This window comes from Oreochromis niloticus, linkage group LG4 (genome assembly GCF_001858045.2).
Source record: "Oreochromis niloticus isolate F11D_XX linkage group LG4, O_niloticus_UMD_NMBU, whole genome shotgun sequence".
Taxonomy (NCBI): domain Eukaryota; kingdom Metazoa; phylum Chordata; class Actinopteri; order Cichliformes; family Cichlidae; genus Oreochromis; species Oreochromis niloticus.
This window is the reverse complement of record NC_031969.2, coordinates 10512968-10528525: the sequence shown is the minus strand read 5'-3', so window position 1 is coordinate 10528525 and position 15558 is coordinate 10512968. Positions and strand designations below refer to the sequence as shown.

The window sequence follows — 15558 nt, the reverse complement described above, 5'->3', positions numbered from 1 at the left end:
ATACAATTACAGGTTTTCTGGTTTCTTTTAACCCAAAAGGTTAAAATATTCCCTTCTTCCTTATCTGTGAGCGCGAGTTCATTGCAGTACTTAGGGGTCCAGTAAAGTGAAGTCAGGGGCTCCGATGAAGCGTTAATTTGACACCCTGGCAGAACCCGCACATTCAACTCTCACACACAAACATGAAAAGGTGTCAGAGATGAAATCAGTGCACAGCAGGGAGTGTTGGGATGATTGATGGGTGCATTGTGGCAAAGAAATGTACTAGGGCACAGTTTATTGAACCAATTTTGCGCCTCCTGACAGCTGTGGGCGTTCCGACCTAAAATTTATATATATATAGATAGATAGATAGATATATGAGGACAATATTTTTATTACCAGCTTACAAAATTAAAAGCACAACCCACTCACAACTTGATCCCACCTCTCTTCACACTACTGGCGATGTCAATTAATATATCTTGCAGATTAATAATAATTAAAAGGATGCTTTCCGTGTGTTTAGGGAAAGAGTTGTATGTACGTAGGCTGTGATGGGATTCATGTAAACTCTGTTAGTAAACTGCATTTCTTAAAGACATAAATACTATATGAGGATTTGGAGGAAAGTGTGCTGTTTTTTCATATGTTTTGAAACAAAGTCGCCACATTAATTAAGATCGGCCACATCACAAATCTACCAGCCAGCCTGGGAAATTCCCAGGACATCTAAGAGTATTTCTAAATCATGTTTCTTTTACTTCACTGAAAGTAGCCTGTAGTTAGCCCGTGGGAATGAGGTGGGTTATCGTGTGTTGTTAAATTCTCTGGAAGTGGAGCGGTTTGTGCACTGGTGGTTTGATCTCTGACTGTAAAGCCCACGTATCAAAGTGCCCTTGAGCTGAACTTTATATACCTCGTGTATATGCTAAAGCCACACGTTTTTCTCGGTCATGGTGGTATTGCAAAATATTCTTGTTGACAAAACCAGTGTCCCAAATACCATGGAATATTTTCCCTTTGGAGTTAATGGACGTGTGGTTTTTACTAGTTTTTACTCTTCCAAAATACCATTCTGGCTCATTCGTTCCCGTTTATGACGGTTAACTAAAACTAAGTGTGACAAAACATTCAAGTTAAGTGAAATAAAAGCGGGAGAGTAGACAAATTAAAGCAATTTTCTTTGGTTTTAGTTTCAGTTTGGTCAGATTTGTCAACACAAGGAGCCTGTGTTTGTGTCAGGCGACTGTGTGTGAAGTTCTTGCTCTGTTGTTTTGCTTTGAGCTTCTTAAAGAATGCCACTCATATCATAACAGAAACTAATAATAGCTAAACTAAAACAAGACATTTCTGCTCTATAGAAACTGAACTGAAATGAGCAAACTTTCCCAGGAAACTAAGTGAAACCCAGCTCAACTGAGAGGGGAAAATTGTTTAACAGTAATAACTTTGGTTAGGATGACGTGACGCCGCTGCATCTCCCCTCCGTGGCTCAGAAACGAGCCGAAAACTGCTTGTGTGCAGACGGGTTTGTGCGGCGCAAACTTGACGTTTAGCCAGAGGGGTGGTGGGACGGGTGTGGTTGTGTTGTTGTGAAGCAGAATTGACCCAGCTGCTGTCCCAGCCCAGATTGGCAGTTGAAAGGCTCCTTTTAAAACAGGATACATTTTACCCTGACCTTCCAAAACTCTGTGTGACTCATCTCCCCTGTTGAACACTCTCACAGCCTCTGCCCACCAAAGCCCACCACAGTGCGACACAGGTCATTTAGCTTTATGGCACTCCTCCATATCAAATCCCCACACATTACATTTAACCAACCCCGAATGAGATTGCAGTCCTGTGCTTGTAATAACACTATACAACCCTATTACATAATAATTACCCAGTAATTGTTAATGTTCATAATGTTCCTCTTTAATTGCAATAAACAGCATGAATCCAGTTCTCAAGGACCTGCTGTGCAGTCAGAGGAGCCAGGGTCGCCCTGCTACCGTTTCTGTTTACACATGTTTCAAGGAATTCAAAGCGTTTTGTTTTTTTGTTTTTTTTGCACAGTTGTTTTTGGCTGAGCTCTTGATAGCAGGGTTGACTGTTTATAGCTGCCAGTGCAGCCTTATTTCCCAGGAGTCTGCCTTATTAGTTTTTTTTTTTTTTTAAGTTCAGCTTTAATAGGGTTTCCACCTGACTTAATAGAGTAGAGTGTCCTCCCTTATTTTAACAATTCTGGGCTGCCAAATGTGGAAAGCAGCTTAACACTTAGTTTGCAATGCGTTGTGAAACTGCAAATAGTTTGTTGACATTTGTGCTGTTGGTGCAGCAAAAAGGGCATCTGTAAAGACATCGTTTTCCATCAGCAAATCCTTTCTATGCAGCAGCTCCTCTGTCGGCCCACTATTCACCCAGGTTGTATCTAAACAAGATCAGGTTCAGTCACTGTTTATAGATGTAAAATGGCTGTAAAAGGTCCGCAGTCTGCTGGAGGTCTGCCGGTGCCTCCATCACATGATTGAGGCCATCTGTCCTCTCCTTCTACGTCCCTCACTTTTGTGCCTGAGTGCTGCAGAGGTAGGACCTGCTGAAATGTAACTGCACTGAGGAGACAAGCACACCAATGCTTTTTATATCTGCAAACTGTAAAAAGGTTGGAGTGGCATAAGTGGATGTCATAGGAGGGGTTTAAAGGTAATTTCACTTTGCTTTTAACTAATTACATCTTACATGTTTGAAATATATTTAGCACACTTGAAAGAATGAACTTGTATCACCAGTAAAAGTAAAACTTCCTTTATCTGCTGTAGTTTTGTCTTTATTTCACTAGACAGTAAATCCAGCTTGTTACCCAAGTTATGTGGCCAAGCCTTCCACCTTTGGCCTTGTGGGTAACCTGTGTGTTAGATGGGGCCAACGGGCTTTTGTTGTGGGCAGTGAGTGACTCTCAGGTGTGTGAGAGAGAAAGAAGTAACATTGCTGACACGTAGCCACAGCTCATGTTAAGTACGTGCCAAGAAATGGTAGAATATGGCATACTATATCACTTGATCTTTATTGTTGTCATTCAGTGTTGTTTTTATTGCAACTTGTATGCACTCTACATGGAGCCTAGAGCTGGGCGATATAAGATTTTTTCATATCACGATATGTTTTTTTCATTTCAGGCGATAACGATATATATATCACGATATAAGCCAAATAACTATATTTGTAAGATTTAAATGTGCTGTTGCTCACAAGTAAAATGTGAAATAATCAGCAGCTTGTTTTGATTTAAATATTTATTTTCCATAATAAGTTCAACAGGACAGATGTACTTAAAGAACATGAGACTTCAGTTTCAGATAAATAAAGGCAAATATTGCAAACTACACAAAAGGCAGCCGCTAAAGCGTTTAAGTTTCAAAATAGAACAAACAAAACAAACTACTAAATTGTCAGTTCCACTTAGAAACCAAATATTAATTCTAAAAATAAATCTTAGTCAATTTTGTCTGTTCTTCTGTAAAACAAACTAACTTTTGTCAGTATCAAATAAACTGAGAACTAAAAGGAAATTCTCAATCTCTCCTTGTTGTATAGCTTAGCTATTACCTCAATTAGCTGCTTGAATCCTTCATTTTCGACCGTGTTTATTGGTAGCATGTCTTTAGCAAGACGGTAGGCTATGGCATTCGTTATGTCGCTATGTCTCTTAGCTTTTTTGTCATATGGTAAGACGCTGAAGAAAGCCGACTCAATTGACTGTTGTTGCTTCGCAGGGATTCTCCTGGTTGTTTTCGATGACGAATTAGCGCTTTTAGTCTACGGAACTTCTCTGGCCCTTCCTTTCGACAATCTCTCCAGCATTGGAACTGTCATCTGTGTTCTCTTCGGTAACCTGGTCACCCAAGCTCTCGGTTGATTTTTCTCTAGCGGGCAAACTCATTTTCTCCATTAACCGACCGGCACGGCGGCTGGCTGCTTCCCAAACAAATACACATGTGCGGCTGGGCACTTGTGCTGTACGTAACAAGTCACGTGACGTGACGCTGCGGCTGTGATTGGTTCGGCTATGCGCTACTTAATTTGGATTGGCTGTTCTTTTTTTTTCTTTTAAGACAGGAAGAGAGAGAGATGAGGTCTATCGCAATAGTTTCATTTTTCTATCGAGAAAAAGTTATTTCGCAATACATATCGTTATCGTTCTATCGCCCAGCTCTAATGGAGCCTGGTGCTAGTTTTACTTGCCAGAGTCACTTCTTCATGACTTTTGTGCTGTTGCTTATGAAATCATCGAGGCTAAACAGAAGTTCACTCATTTGCAGAAGTAGAACTTGTAGAACTTGCAGAACTTGCAGAAGAAGAAACTGCAAGGGGAAATGACATACAGGGAAGAAAAGGCAAATTAGACAGTTAATGATTACACGGACACATTATTAAGATTAAAGGGGGATAATGCTCAGAGACAGAGAGACTATTATCCAATGAATAAAAATGTAATTAGTGGTTTTTGCCTTATTTGGTGTACTCATGCCTGCTGTGTTGTGCTTATTTATTTCTGGGACTGATCGGGTTAATATAATGCACCGCAATGTTTCCAGAAAGACCAAACCTTGAGTTTAACAGTTCGTACAGTGATACAGCAGTCTCCTCTTTACTCTTCACTCTGCACAGCAAAGGTTAATTACCAGCTACCTGTAAAGATGCTGTGCTTAGCAGCAGAGGTCTCCGTCCACTGCAGGGCTGCAGAGGTAGACTCAGAAATCTGTTGCCCTGCAGAATTTGAAGCTCCTGTCACACCTCAAACACAAACACCGTTTACAAGATTGGCAGCTCGTTCCTGCTGATGGCTGTGATCAAGCAGCTCTCCTTTTTTTCTTGTCATTGTTCATATTCTTTCTATTGTGTCACCTGTCATGCCTTTTTTCATTCATTAAGCTTAATGTGGATCACCTCTGCACGTGAGCAAAAACCCAGGCTGCACATTCAGTGGTGTGTATCAGGAACTCAGTTATGCAGTTAGTGGTTGAGGTGAAATGTAAACTATTTTCTTTTTCTTTCTTCTTCTTCTTTTTTAGTGTCACTTTTGGTCCCAAGTTCTTCAGTTCTTCTGTTCCCACCGTATTTCTCAGAGATCACATGGTGGTCTAACACACTGTGACAGACTGGATTTCACTGGATTTTGAGCATTTAACTTCTGTTTTCCTCCTAACAAATAGAACAAAAGTCACAGCAGCTCATCCCCCGTCCTTTCCCACATTTTTACCAAAACCAGATGTAGGTTAATTTGCTGTGTTGTGATATTTGCTAGCAAATGTCACAAATGCTTGTTTAATGAGATGAAACTGCTGCTCGCGGTGGTATTGCTCATTTTGTGAGACTTGAGGTAAAACAGCATTACTTTTAACTGTCTCGGTACACACATTTCAGCCTCCCCCATTCGAAGAAAGGCCAATAGCTGTTGACACAAACAGCCTGAGATGAATGGAAAAGGAGAACTAAATGAGTGGAAATCAGTATTTTATTTTCAGAGGATAAGAGCTGAGGTTTTGCTGGTTGTGTGTGTATGTGAGAGTGTCTGTGTAGATGAGAGGATTGAAGTCTGGTGTATAAGAATGGGAGCATGTGATTGTGCTTAGTACAGTTAGGGCTGGGGCTTCCCCCCCGAGACTCTGCACAGAGAAGAGATTTATACTGACCACAACACATTCATACACGGTTAGATAAATGTGCTCGCCCTTCAGTTGTTCTGTCTCTTTCAGTCTCGCACACACTCACAGGGCACACGAGTGGAAGGCTAATAATTCATGCAGCTTGCAGGGGCAGGCCAGGGATGTCTTGGCTGATACCAATTTGTCTTCCGTGCCGCTTGGCTAGTGTGTCTGTTTGCACTTAAATTAATGTGGTGAGTGTGTGTGTGTGTGTGTGTGTGTGTGTATAAATATATATTCAAGACACAGACACCTAAGTATGTGTGAGAAGATGTGGCTCGGACACATCCCCCTCTCAGATTAATTGAATCCTTCAGGAGAGAAAACGGGCTCCTTAAGAGAAAGCACAAGGCTCTGCTGCCCTGCTACAATAAACCTGTCAGTGGCAGAAAAAAACGAGAGAGACACACACACACACACACACACACACATATACAACACTCACACACAGCTGTCAAACATGAGAGTGATAGGCCTGTGTGTGTGTGTGCGTGTGTGTGTGTGCATAAGCATGCTGTGGCATGTTGAAATACCCAAAGCATTAGCTAAGTCGTTCTCTGTGCCAGATCCCTCCCTTTAACACAAACAACAGCCTCCAGCACACAAAGGTCACACACTGCGCTGTGTCTGTCTGTTTGGCTGCGTGTTGAGTCTCTACGTGTCCCATTACATAAGCCTGATAATATTCTTCCCAAGGCACTTAGGTAAAAGCTCAAAATGTGTAACAACACGAAGGAGATGCACACAGCAAGTTTGACATGAGAATAGTCAGTTCTAGCTGCTTGTTAGTTATGTGGAATATGTTTTAACCAGTGGAGACGCCTATACCTGCAGCATGTTTCAAGGTTTGGCTTAGAAATGCTATTAAAGCTGAGCCAAACCTTTTATTATTTTATTATTTAGTGTTACTAGTAGTTGTTCCTATTAAACAGTCAGTATATGTACACGTAATCCCCGTGAGCTCAATTTCTGACTGTTTTTCTACCCTTGGATTTCTGTGATGTCAGTGAGAGATCTTTATGGTCATCTCGGGCACCTGAATACCGTTTGAATCCTGTTTGTAAGGGGCAGCCAGACACACACACACAACTATCTTAATATGAAAGGGGCTAAACTGGCTTAATCTATAGAGGAGTTCTTAATTTATGGGCCCAGTGTAACATAAATAAGGATCGTTTTTGAAATGTGACTCATGCCAAGCCACTCTACTAGACTGCAAGGATAAAAATATGGAGCTGGAAATCAGCTCTCGAGTTTGCAGTCATCCTTAGATTGACTTAAAGGTACTTTAATTTGCATTAAACGAGAGAGTGTTTTTGAAAATCGGGTTGTTTCCTGTCACTACATATGTGGTTTTGTGATTACACCACTTTGTAGTTTCTGACTCTCTGGTCTGCAGCTGTGAATACAGCCTTGTGGTGTTGCATGATCTTAAACACGTGTGTGTGTTTCTGTGCACACACTACCATCCTTGCCATTTCGTCTGCCTGTCTGTGACACATGTTGGACTCACATTTGCCGATTTTTGAGGTGTGCGTCAAAGTAACACCTGCCATCGTGTTGAGTGCAACTGCGTGGGACGGTGTGGATGTTGGTGTACTCGATTAATGTTTGCTTTTTTTTGTTGTTTTCTTTTTAAATTTGAGTAACATGGAGTAAAACATCAACTTTTTTAAAATAAATTGTTTAATCAGGGAGACTTAATTATCCTGTATGTGGTTTCAATTGAGATTTCTCAGTCCCACTGATCTCCCTCTGGTGTTGTGCATACTGGTGACCTTTCACACCATTGTGATGTACTTTAACTACTTTCTACTACTACTATATATACACTATGTACAACTATATATCCAATATCTTCATTTTTATTCAGCAAATTTCTGTATGTTTTAATACATCCATATTGTTCCCAACCTTTTCTTAATAAATGAGCACTAAAATCTAAATTCTTATTATTCATACTGTATTTAATGTACTTTTTAGTGCTAAATAATGCAAAAGTAATCTGCCTTTAATGTCTGATTAAAAGCCATAAACTGGGGTTTAAACCTCAGTAAATAAAGAAAATATGAACTACAATCTACAATTCTCCAAATACAACTATGCTAATTTTTTTGTATAATGTGGTTTTAGTTAAAGTCATTATAAACTAAAATTTAATTCCAACCTATTAAATAAATAATGGAAGACTTGGTCAGTGATTGATGTGTTTTACAACCAAGAACCGCAACAAATCCGTTTATCAATCTATTATCTATTGTTCACAGAGTCCAGATGGCAGCTCAGTTTGGGTCTCCATCTGATTTGACATTTCAGAGCTCATGTAATGTAATTTTCCCTTCATTTTTCTTCCGCTTAGAGATTTTCCTTTAAAAAGAAAAAAAAAATTACGAGTCTGCATTCTTTTGTTGTGCGTTCCACCTCCCACCATTTCCTCTCACTTGCTTTTTAACTTAATAAATAATATTATTTTTTTAATCAGATGTCTGTCTCTTTGGGGTGGCTCATCTGGTACTCGCGTCTAGTACACCAGAGACACATTAGTCCTCACTGCACACTGCCTGTTTCTTTAAAGTTTCAGTATTTGATAAAGACAAAAGGCCCCCAAAACAAAACGTATAGTGATAAACACCCGTAATCTCACTAATACTGTGCAGCTCATCTCCTTGTTTCCTAAAATTTGTTGTAGCACAACAGTTATTTTCAGATGTGAAATTTTAGCCCAGAATAAATGCATGATCTAAGATAAATAATTAACATTCTGTCTTTCATTTTTCTTCTTCTTCTGCTGTGTGGTAAACAAACTACTCCAACCCTTCCCCGCATGTGTATTCAGAGTATCATCAGATGGAAGGAGATCTTTTTGGAGTTGAGCAGAGGAAGCAGCTGTGCAAGTAATTCTGTTTGTTTAAAAATGAATTTCTTTTTGCAAACTTATTTCATTTTTCTTTATTCAATCAAACGACAAAGAGAGGAACCAGTCAGATGCCACCTTGTTGCAGCGCGGTCTGCCACACCGAGAGCTGACGTGTCAGAACTCGAACTTGACATTTTTAATTAAAGTTGAGAAACGGTTTGTATTCAGCTCGGCTGCGCAAACAACACAAACAAAACCTGTTTCCTGTAAACGACTCCCAGCAGAGGAGAACCAGACATCTCCATTTTGAAATAATTAACACACTTTAAACCGCATGGCTGAATGAATTCACGGACGCACATGCAAATTCCCGCACATCCCTTGCCTGTGTGTGAGTGTGAGTGTGAATGAGGGTTTCTTTACAGTTGGGGTTAATGGTTACCAGTGTGTCAGTGTGCCAGTTAGCTGTGGGATGTATAGCACTGCAGAGTTTTACTGTTTCAGTGTTTTTCTTGCAGGGAATAAAAACCAGAGATCAATAGAGATCTCCCCCAGCTAACCCTGCTCTGAGTACCACTGATGGATAACAGATGGGTTCTCTGTGTGTGTGTGTGTGTGTGTGTGTGTGTGTGTCTGTGTGTGTCTGTGTCTCAGGCTTTTATACCAGAGATTTTCTTTCATTTCTTCTTTTTTTTTCTTTTGCACATTTTCCAGTATTGTTGAATTTTGTGTGTGTGTGTGTGTGTGTGTGTGTGTGTGTGTGTGTGTTTCAGTGAATTTGGATCAATTTGCGATCAACACTGACTTGCTAGTTTCTCTGATTTTTTTATTTTATTTTTTTTCTTTGGATGTGTGCGCCTTTGTGTCGGATTTGCAGTGGAGTCTGACAGAATTGATCTCCTTCCTATCTCTGATATCAAGATATATTTCTTATACTGATCTGAAAATGGAGGCTCAGAACGCGTTGGGAGTCAGAGAGCGCGTTTCTTGGCAACTCGTTTCTCCCAATATGGCAAACTAACTGTCTTGTGAACTGAGAGCCAAATGCTGTGTGTGTGGTGGGGGGTGGAGTTGTGAAGGGAGAGAGAGGGAGAGAGGAAGGAAAAGGTTAAAAGAGAGAGGGAGAGGGGGTGAGCTAATGAAAGAGTAATTCCAAAACATTTAAAGAAACATTTCCCTCTCAGCTACCATTTGGATGTTGTTTCTGGAACAAGGAGTGCAAATGTTTTTCCTCTTTCTACCCCTCCCATTTTTTCCTGCTTTTGACTGTTCAGGAGGGGCAAAGGGACTTTGGGATTGTATTCTTTTTCCCTGCTCACTGGCACAAAGCAAAACTGTAGACTGTGTGTGTGCGTGTGTGCGTGTGTACTCAGACACATGGAATAAATGGCCTGTAGGCGGCTACAATGCCGAGATTGATCCATACTCCAGTGAGGCATCTGTGCCTCTTGACGTGTCTGTGTATGTGCATTAGAGAGACCCTGGTGTTTGGCCTGAAGAAATGGAAACTGCTGACATCCTACCAGGACTTCAACAACCTTGACAGGTGGTGGTGGTGGTGGTGGTGGTTGGAAATGTATTGTGTGTGTGTGTGTGTGTGTGTGTGTGTGTTCATCGAGGGTACATCTATGTTTTGCACGTCTTACACACATGAGGTAATGATTAGAAAGTGGCTTAAAGGTGAGGATAATTTGTTAAAACAACACTGCTGGCACCTAGTGCGACACACATGGACACTGGCCGATGTGATGTGTTCGAAAATGGCAGTAATTTAAAAAAAAAAAAAAATAGTGAAAGTGACATTTTCTAGAAACAATTCGGGCTTTGTGTCAAGAGTTGAACTAATGGCAGATAATTTCATCGAAACAGTGCGGTCGTTCCTAAAAAGTAGGAACTGTAAAATGGCCACGTCAGGAAATGTTGCAAAATATGCTTTATGGTTCATAGATGAACGACTTTGCCGTTTTTGATTTACAGTGGTGAATTTAGCAACAGCATTTCAGCTCACCTTTTGTGTAATATGATTCACAGGAAACATTGCAGCTAACAGTTGTTTTTAAAAAAATACTGTATCGCACCTTCATTGTGTTACTGCTAATGTAGACGTGCTCACAGTACGTACTGAAGCGTTCTTTATATATAAACCAGTCGCAGAGCACGGACTGTGACGACTCATCCAATTTGAGTTTACAAAGCAAGATGCGGTCCTTTTTATTTTTGTTGTTTTTGTTTTGTTTTATTCCAGCAGATCAGTTTTGAAGTTTGTAGAGAATGAATGGAGCACCACTGAATCAGTCAGTGGTGCGATTTTGTCTTTCAGCAGTCTTTGAAAACAACATAATCAAGATAAAATGATGCTGGTGCTGGTTTCCATTCCAGGGATGCTCTTGTTTTGTTATAAATCCAAGCCACACCTTTCCAAGAAAGCAGTGACTTCCCCTCCTTAAAAGCTAGCACTCATCCCTTTCTTAATCCCCGGTTTAAGATTATTAAGAATTATTTTAAATTGTAAATCATGTAAAGCTCCACTGGACCAGTCCAAAAACAAAACGAGTATGAGTATATAATTTGTGCTGTTTCCAAAGTCGATGAATAATCATGTTTTAATACTATTAATGTCAGTGTTGACCCCAAAAATTTGATTTATGCATTTGGTCATAAGTGAGTAAACCCAAATCAAATCAATGTCGTGGGTAAAGATTATAAAAGTACTCGCATTATTTACAGCATTTCAGGTCCCTTCTGTTCATGACTTGCTGAATAAAGGCCGTGTTATTTAAGGAAGGCTTGGCACCACTTTACAAACATGCAGCAGTTTCTCCTCTATAGTATTTCATAAAAAAGTTGGTGGCATGTTTGCTGTAGTGTTAAACTGCAGTTGCCTTTGCCACCAGTTACCACAGGGAAAGCAGGGCTTTAATTGTGAACATCACAACTTCAAGGAATGAAAGCACACACCTAAAATATTGTGAATTATAAACACAGTTGAAAGCAGAAGGAAAGTGAGGCTTGTGTTGTTGTTTAATATTAATATTGACATCAGTGCATAGATGAGACTGCAAAACTGCACAGATGGAAAATTGTGCCATTTTCTGGGTAAAACCTCATTGCTGCTTTTCAGAGTTAACGTGTGTGTATGCGTGGGTGGGTGTGGTGTGCATGTGTGAATTTGTAAATGCAGGTTTACGGCAGTCTTTTTGTGTGTGCGTGTGTGTACGGCTTGCGCAGTGTTTTTGACTCAAAAGCGCATTCACTGCAAACCCACACAGAACTGTTTGCACATGTCGGTGATCATACGGCAAAGAAGTGCAGGGACTCTAAGCACACGTGCACACACACACGTTTACGTGCGAGCGTTAATAAAAACTGTGTCTAATAAGGCACAGTGTGGAAGAATCCACCTACACAGTGTTATCACAGTGAGAGAATAAAGGCACAGTGCATTACTTCTGTATGTGTTTGCATGCACGCCTTTGCGATAGATTGGAAAGCTGCATTTGGTATTGATTTAAAATGGTGTGTGTGTGTGGCTGCTGACGGACTGCAGTTTTAATGTACTGATTTAGATGCAGGGGAAACTCAGCAAGCACAGCATGTCTCTTGGATTCCCACAGGACTAATACAGAAACACACGCATTCATTCCCTCCCCCCTCCTGCCCATATACAGGCAGCACCCTTTCCCCTACACACATGGTTAGTTTTATCAGGGTAATGGCCGTGCAGTGTGTTCAGTAATGGTTCGGGGAGGGGCAGAGTCTGGGGGTCCTCGGCTAAACATGAAACCTTTTCCAGCTCTTCAGAAGGTTGCACTTGGAAGAAGCTGTAATGGTTCAAAGTTTGCCGGTGGTCAGATTGCACATGTGATGAGGGTGGAGTCTAATAAAAACGATCGATAACCGTATCGTATTAAGATATGAAGTGATTTAGAGGGGATTCACGCGCTCCATGGAACTGAATTCAGTGGTGTGTAGTCAAGAGTGTTCCCTCTGACTCCTTGTACGACCCAAACACTCTGTATATTACTTAAATTGTGGTTTTATTAATAACACATTTATAAATGTATGGGAAACTCTAAACATAAACTGTTATATATTATATTATGCAGCAGGCATTTCTCTGATAAACGCTCCTCTGACCTCTTGATTTATGTCAAAAAGTCTAATGCACAGTGGCCAGTGCAGGAATAATCTGGTCAGCTAAAAAGTCATCTTCAGCTATTTTTATTATGTTATGTCTCATAGTGAAGCAAAGATTTAAAAAAAAAAAAAAAAAGGTAGACATTATCAGTTTGATTCTTTCCAACATCAGATTTTGCTGCCTTCTCTTTGTAAATTGAAGCGCTTTCAGTTTTGTGATGACGCAAAATGTGACTTGTTACCAGGAACGGTGTGTCGGGTGCAAAGCTACAGCAAATTTAAAAGAAAATACGGCAAGAAAAACTGAATATGTGTGCTTTTTTTTTTCTTCTATATTTGTTTCTGAAAACATGTTTCAGGTTCCAGTAATAATCAGAATATTTCTAAAAATATTTCACTGTTGTTATGTGTTGCAAACCTTGTTTTTTTTTATATTTATAGCATCGTATAATTAAGTTAACTGTTAATTTCCATGAATCGTTATTGTGATTAACAGGTTGAGCTCAAGCTGTAACAAACATTTGTTAAGGTGTCGGGTATTTTTGTACACTGTGATTTTTGTTTTTGTTTTGTTTTTTGGTTTTTTTTGTGTGTGTGTAATTTATATTACATATACATCTTTGGCCTAACGCTGAAATACATTTGTTTTTGATTATATTTTTTAAATAATGGAAGAAGATTTTGTCAGTGAGTTATTTATAAGGTTGAGTACATTTTTACTTGGTCAGATTTGTCTTATAAAAGCTGTCAACATGTAATCCAGAGCTCTATCTGACAGAGACAGACAGTTGAGTTTGAGGTAAATCCCGGTCCCATCCTGAACAGAGACGCACTCCTCCTCGTGCCCCACACGGCTGCATTCCTCTTGTGACGATTGTGGCTTTTGGTTGGTGGTTACATTAACTTTCCTCCTTTCTGAGTGAAGTCTGTCTGTGGTCTGTCTTGTTGAAATGGAGTGCATGGCTGCTCAGTAATAATGTGATTACAGCAGACTGCTCGGGAACAGTAACATCAGCACATATTGATTTAGCTCCCCTCACCCAAAAACGCACACAGGAAGGAATGACATCACGTACAGAATAAAAAAAGATTGACTGTTTGTGTTGTTTGGCCTCGCGGTTACGAGGGTGACTGACAGTCTTCATTCTTTTTCCTATAGGCGATGCCTTCCCGGCAGGCTCCAGCCCCTTCCTGTCAGGCTATCCAGGCCACTCCTCTCTGACCTCTGACCCTGCATACAGATCCGCAAATCCCAGCAGTCTGCAGATGGCTCAGCTGTGGGCATCGCATGCTCATGATGGTAAATCACCTACATTTGCATTTCTGTTTCTATCCTCCTTTTCTGTCCCAGTACATAATTCAAAGGCAGAGTGGCATCATATTTTCATGGCATTTTTCACAATCCTGTCCTGACCAATGCCCAGGAGGCCTGTTCCTCATTGCTTACTCCACTGGGATCCTGTTCCATTTCTGTCTCACGACTGGTAGCTCTGCTCCTGGCTCTGTCCTGAATGTGCCTTGGTTCCTCTGTCCTCGACCAGTCCTTTACTTTCACCTGTCATCTGTTTCTGTAATCTGTCTTCCTCTCTCTTGTTCTTTTTTGAGCCTTCTGTCCAGTACACACTTTGTCTCTGTCGGCGTCTCTCTAGTTCTCCTGCCCTACTTTTCATACACCATCTCTCTCCTGCCCGAACACACTTTTAGACACACGGAGGATTGTCTCCTTGGACTCCTCATTTCCTTAACTTGCCTGTGCCTTTCCTCAAGGCTTGTTCATTAAGTGATTGAATCTCGGTCCCCTCCTCATTCCCTTGTGTCCTTTTGCAACTCCTTATCAAATCTCACTGGAGTAGGTCAGATAGGGTAGAAAACAAATCCCACAGTGCATTTCAGCAAGGTAAGGGAGAAGGACAAATGGATTTCATTTAAGATGCCTTTTAAAAGTGATTGCGTTGCCTGTGTGACGCACGGCTTGCTCAGTGCTTTTCAAACATCGTAAATCAAATTATGTGGTTAGTTTATTTATTTTAAGATTTTTGTCTTTGTTTCTCAGTTCGGGGACTGTCGGTCAGGCACTGACATGATTGTAGCTCATAATCTGACCCTTAGCTTTTTGGAGACTCTGCTTGTTTCCTGTTAATGGCCAAGTGTAATAATCATTTCCTTAAAAAACAAATGGAAAAAAGCTGTTTTTACAGTAGACCTCTTGTGCTTTTCCTTTTTCCATATGCTATTACAGTAGAGGATGCTCACATTAAACATGGCCACAGTTTCAAATAATGAGGTTAGTGTATGTGCAAGTAATCCTTGTGGGTCAAAAACTCAGGCTTTAGACTAAACACTGTATGATGTCAGTGAGAGTGGATATGAGAGCACTAATATGGGTAGTCTTAGAGGTGCTCAGTGTGGAAATGTGAGGTAATATGGAGCTAACTGGCTGCTGGCTGTATGTGAAACTGTTCCTTTAGGGTTGTGATTAGATCTCCTGTGTGGGAATGGTGCCACTAATTGCTCATTGTAAAATTCTAATTCTAAATCTAAATTTAAAAGATGTAACCTGTTTCATTTTATATTCAGCCAGAGAAGCAAATATAAAGGGTGGATAAACTTTGACATTTGACTTAGGTTTGACTGGATTTAAGGTTGAAGTCTCTAAAGCTAAAAAAGCTAAACCCCCTGCTTGGTAAAGAAGCCTCATGAACAGAATCCTTCACGGGCTAAGAGAGATTCCTAATACCTGGTGGCTGGCTTTGATAGCAGCTAACGCTACTCTAAGCTGGAGACGTCTCTGGGCAGCAGCTAAGAGGCAGACTTTGGATATGCCTGGGATGCACCGTACTGCTGCACCCGAACCCCAAATCAAAGCTGTTAAAGATCAAGGCTAGCTGTTAACTG

The 15558-nt window shown here is 40.5% G+C and overlaps 1 protein-coding gene across 3 annotated transcripts in view; it reads left to right on the top strand.

Moving 5' to 3' along the window:
- The window catches only part of tnrc18 (trinucleotide repeat containing 18), a 46925-nt gene that overhangs the window by 3381 nt on the left and 27986 nt on the right, over positions 1-15558 (top strand). For all 3 annotated transcript variants that reach the window (XM_005468366.4, XM_005468365.4, XM_019355488.2), the window contains exon 3: positions 13823-13963. In XM_005468366.4, coding sequence (XP_005468423.1) covers positions 13823-13963 — 141 coding nt within the window. The remainder of the gene's footprint in view (positions 1-13822; positions 13964-15558) is intronic.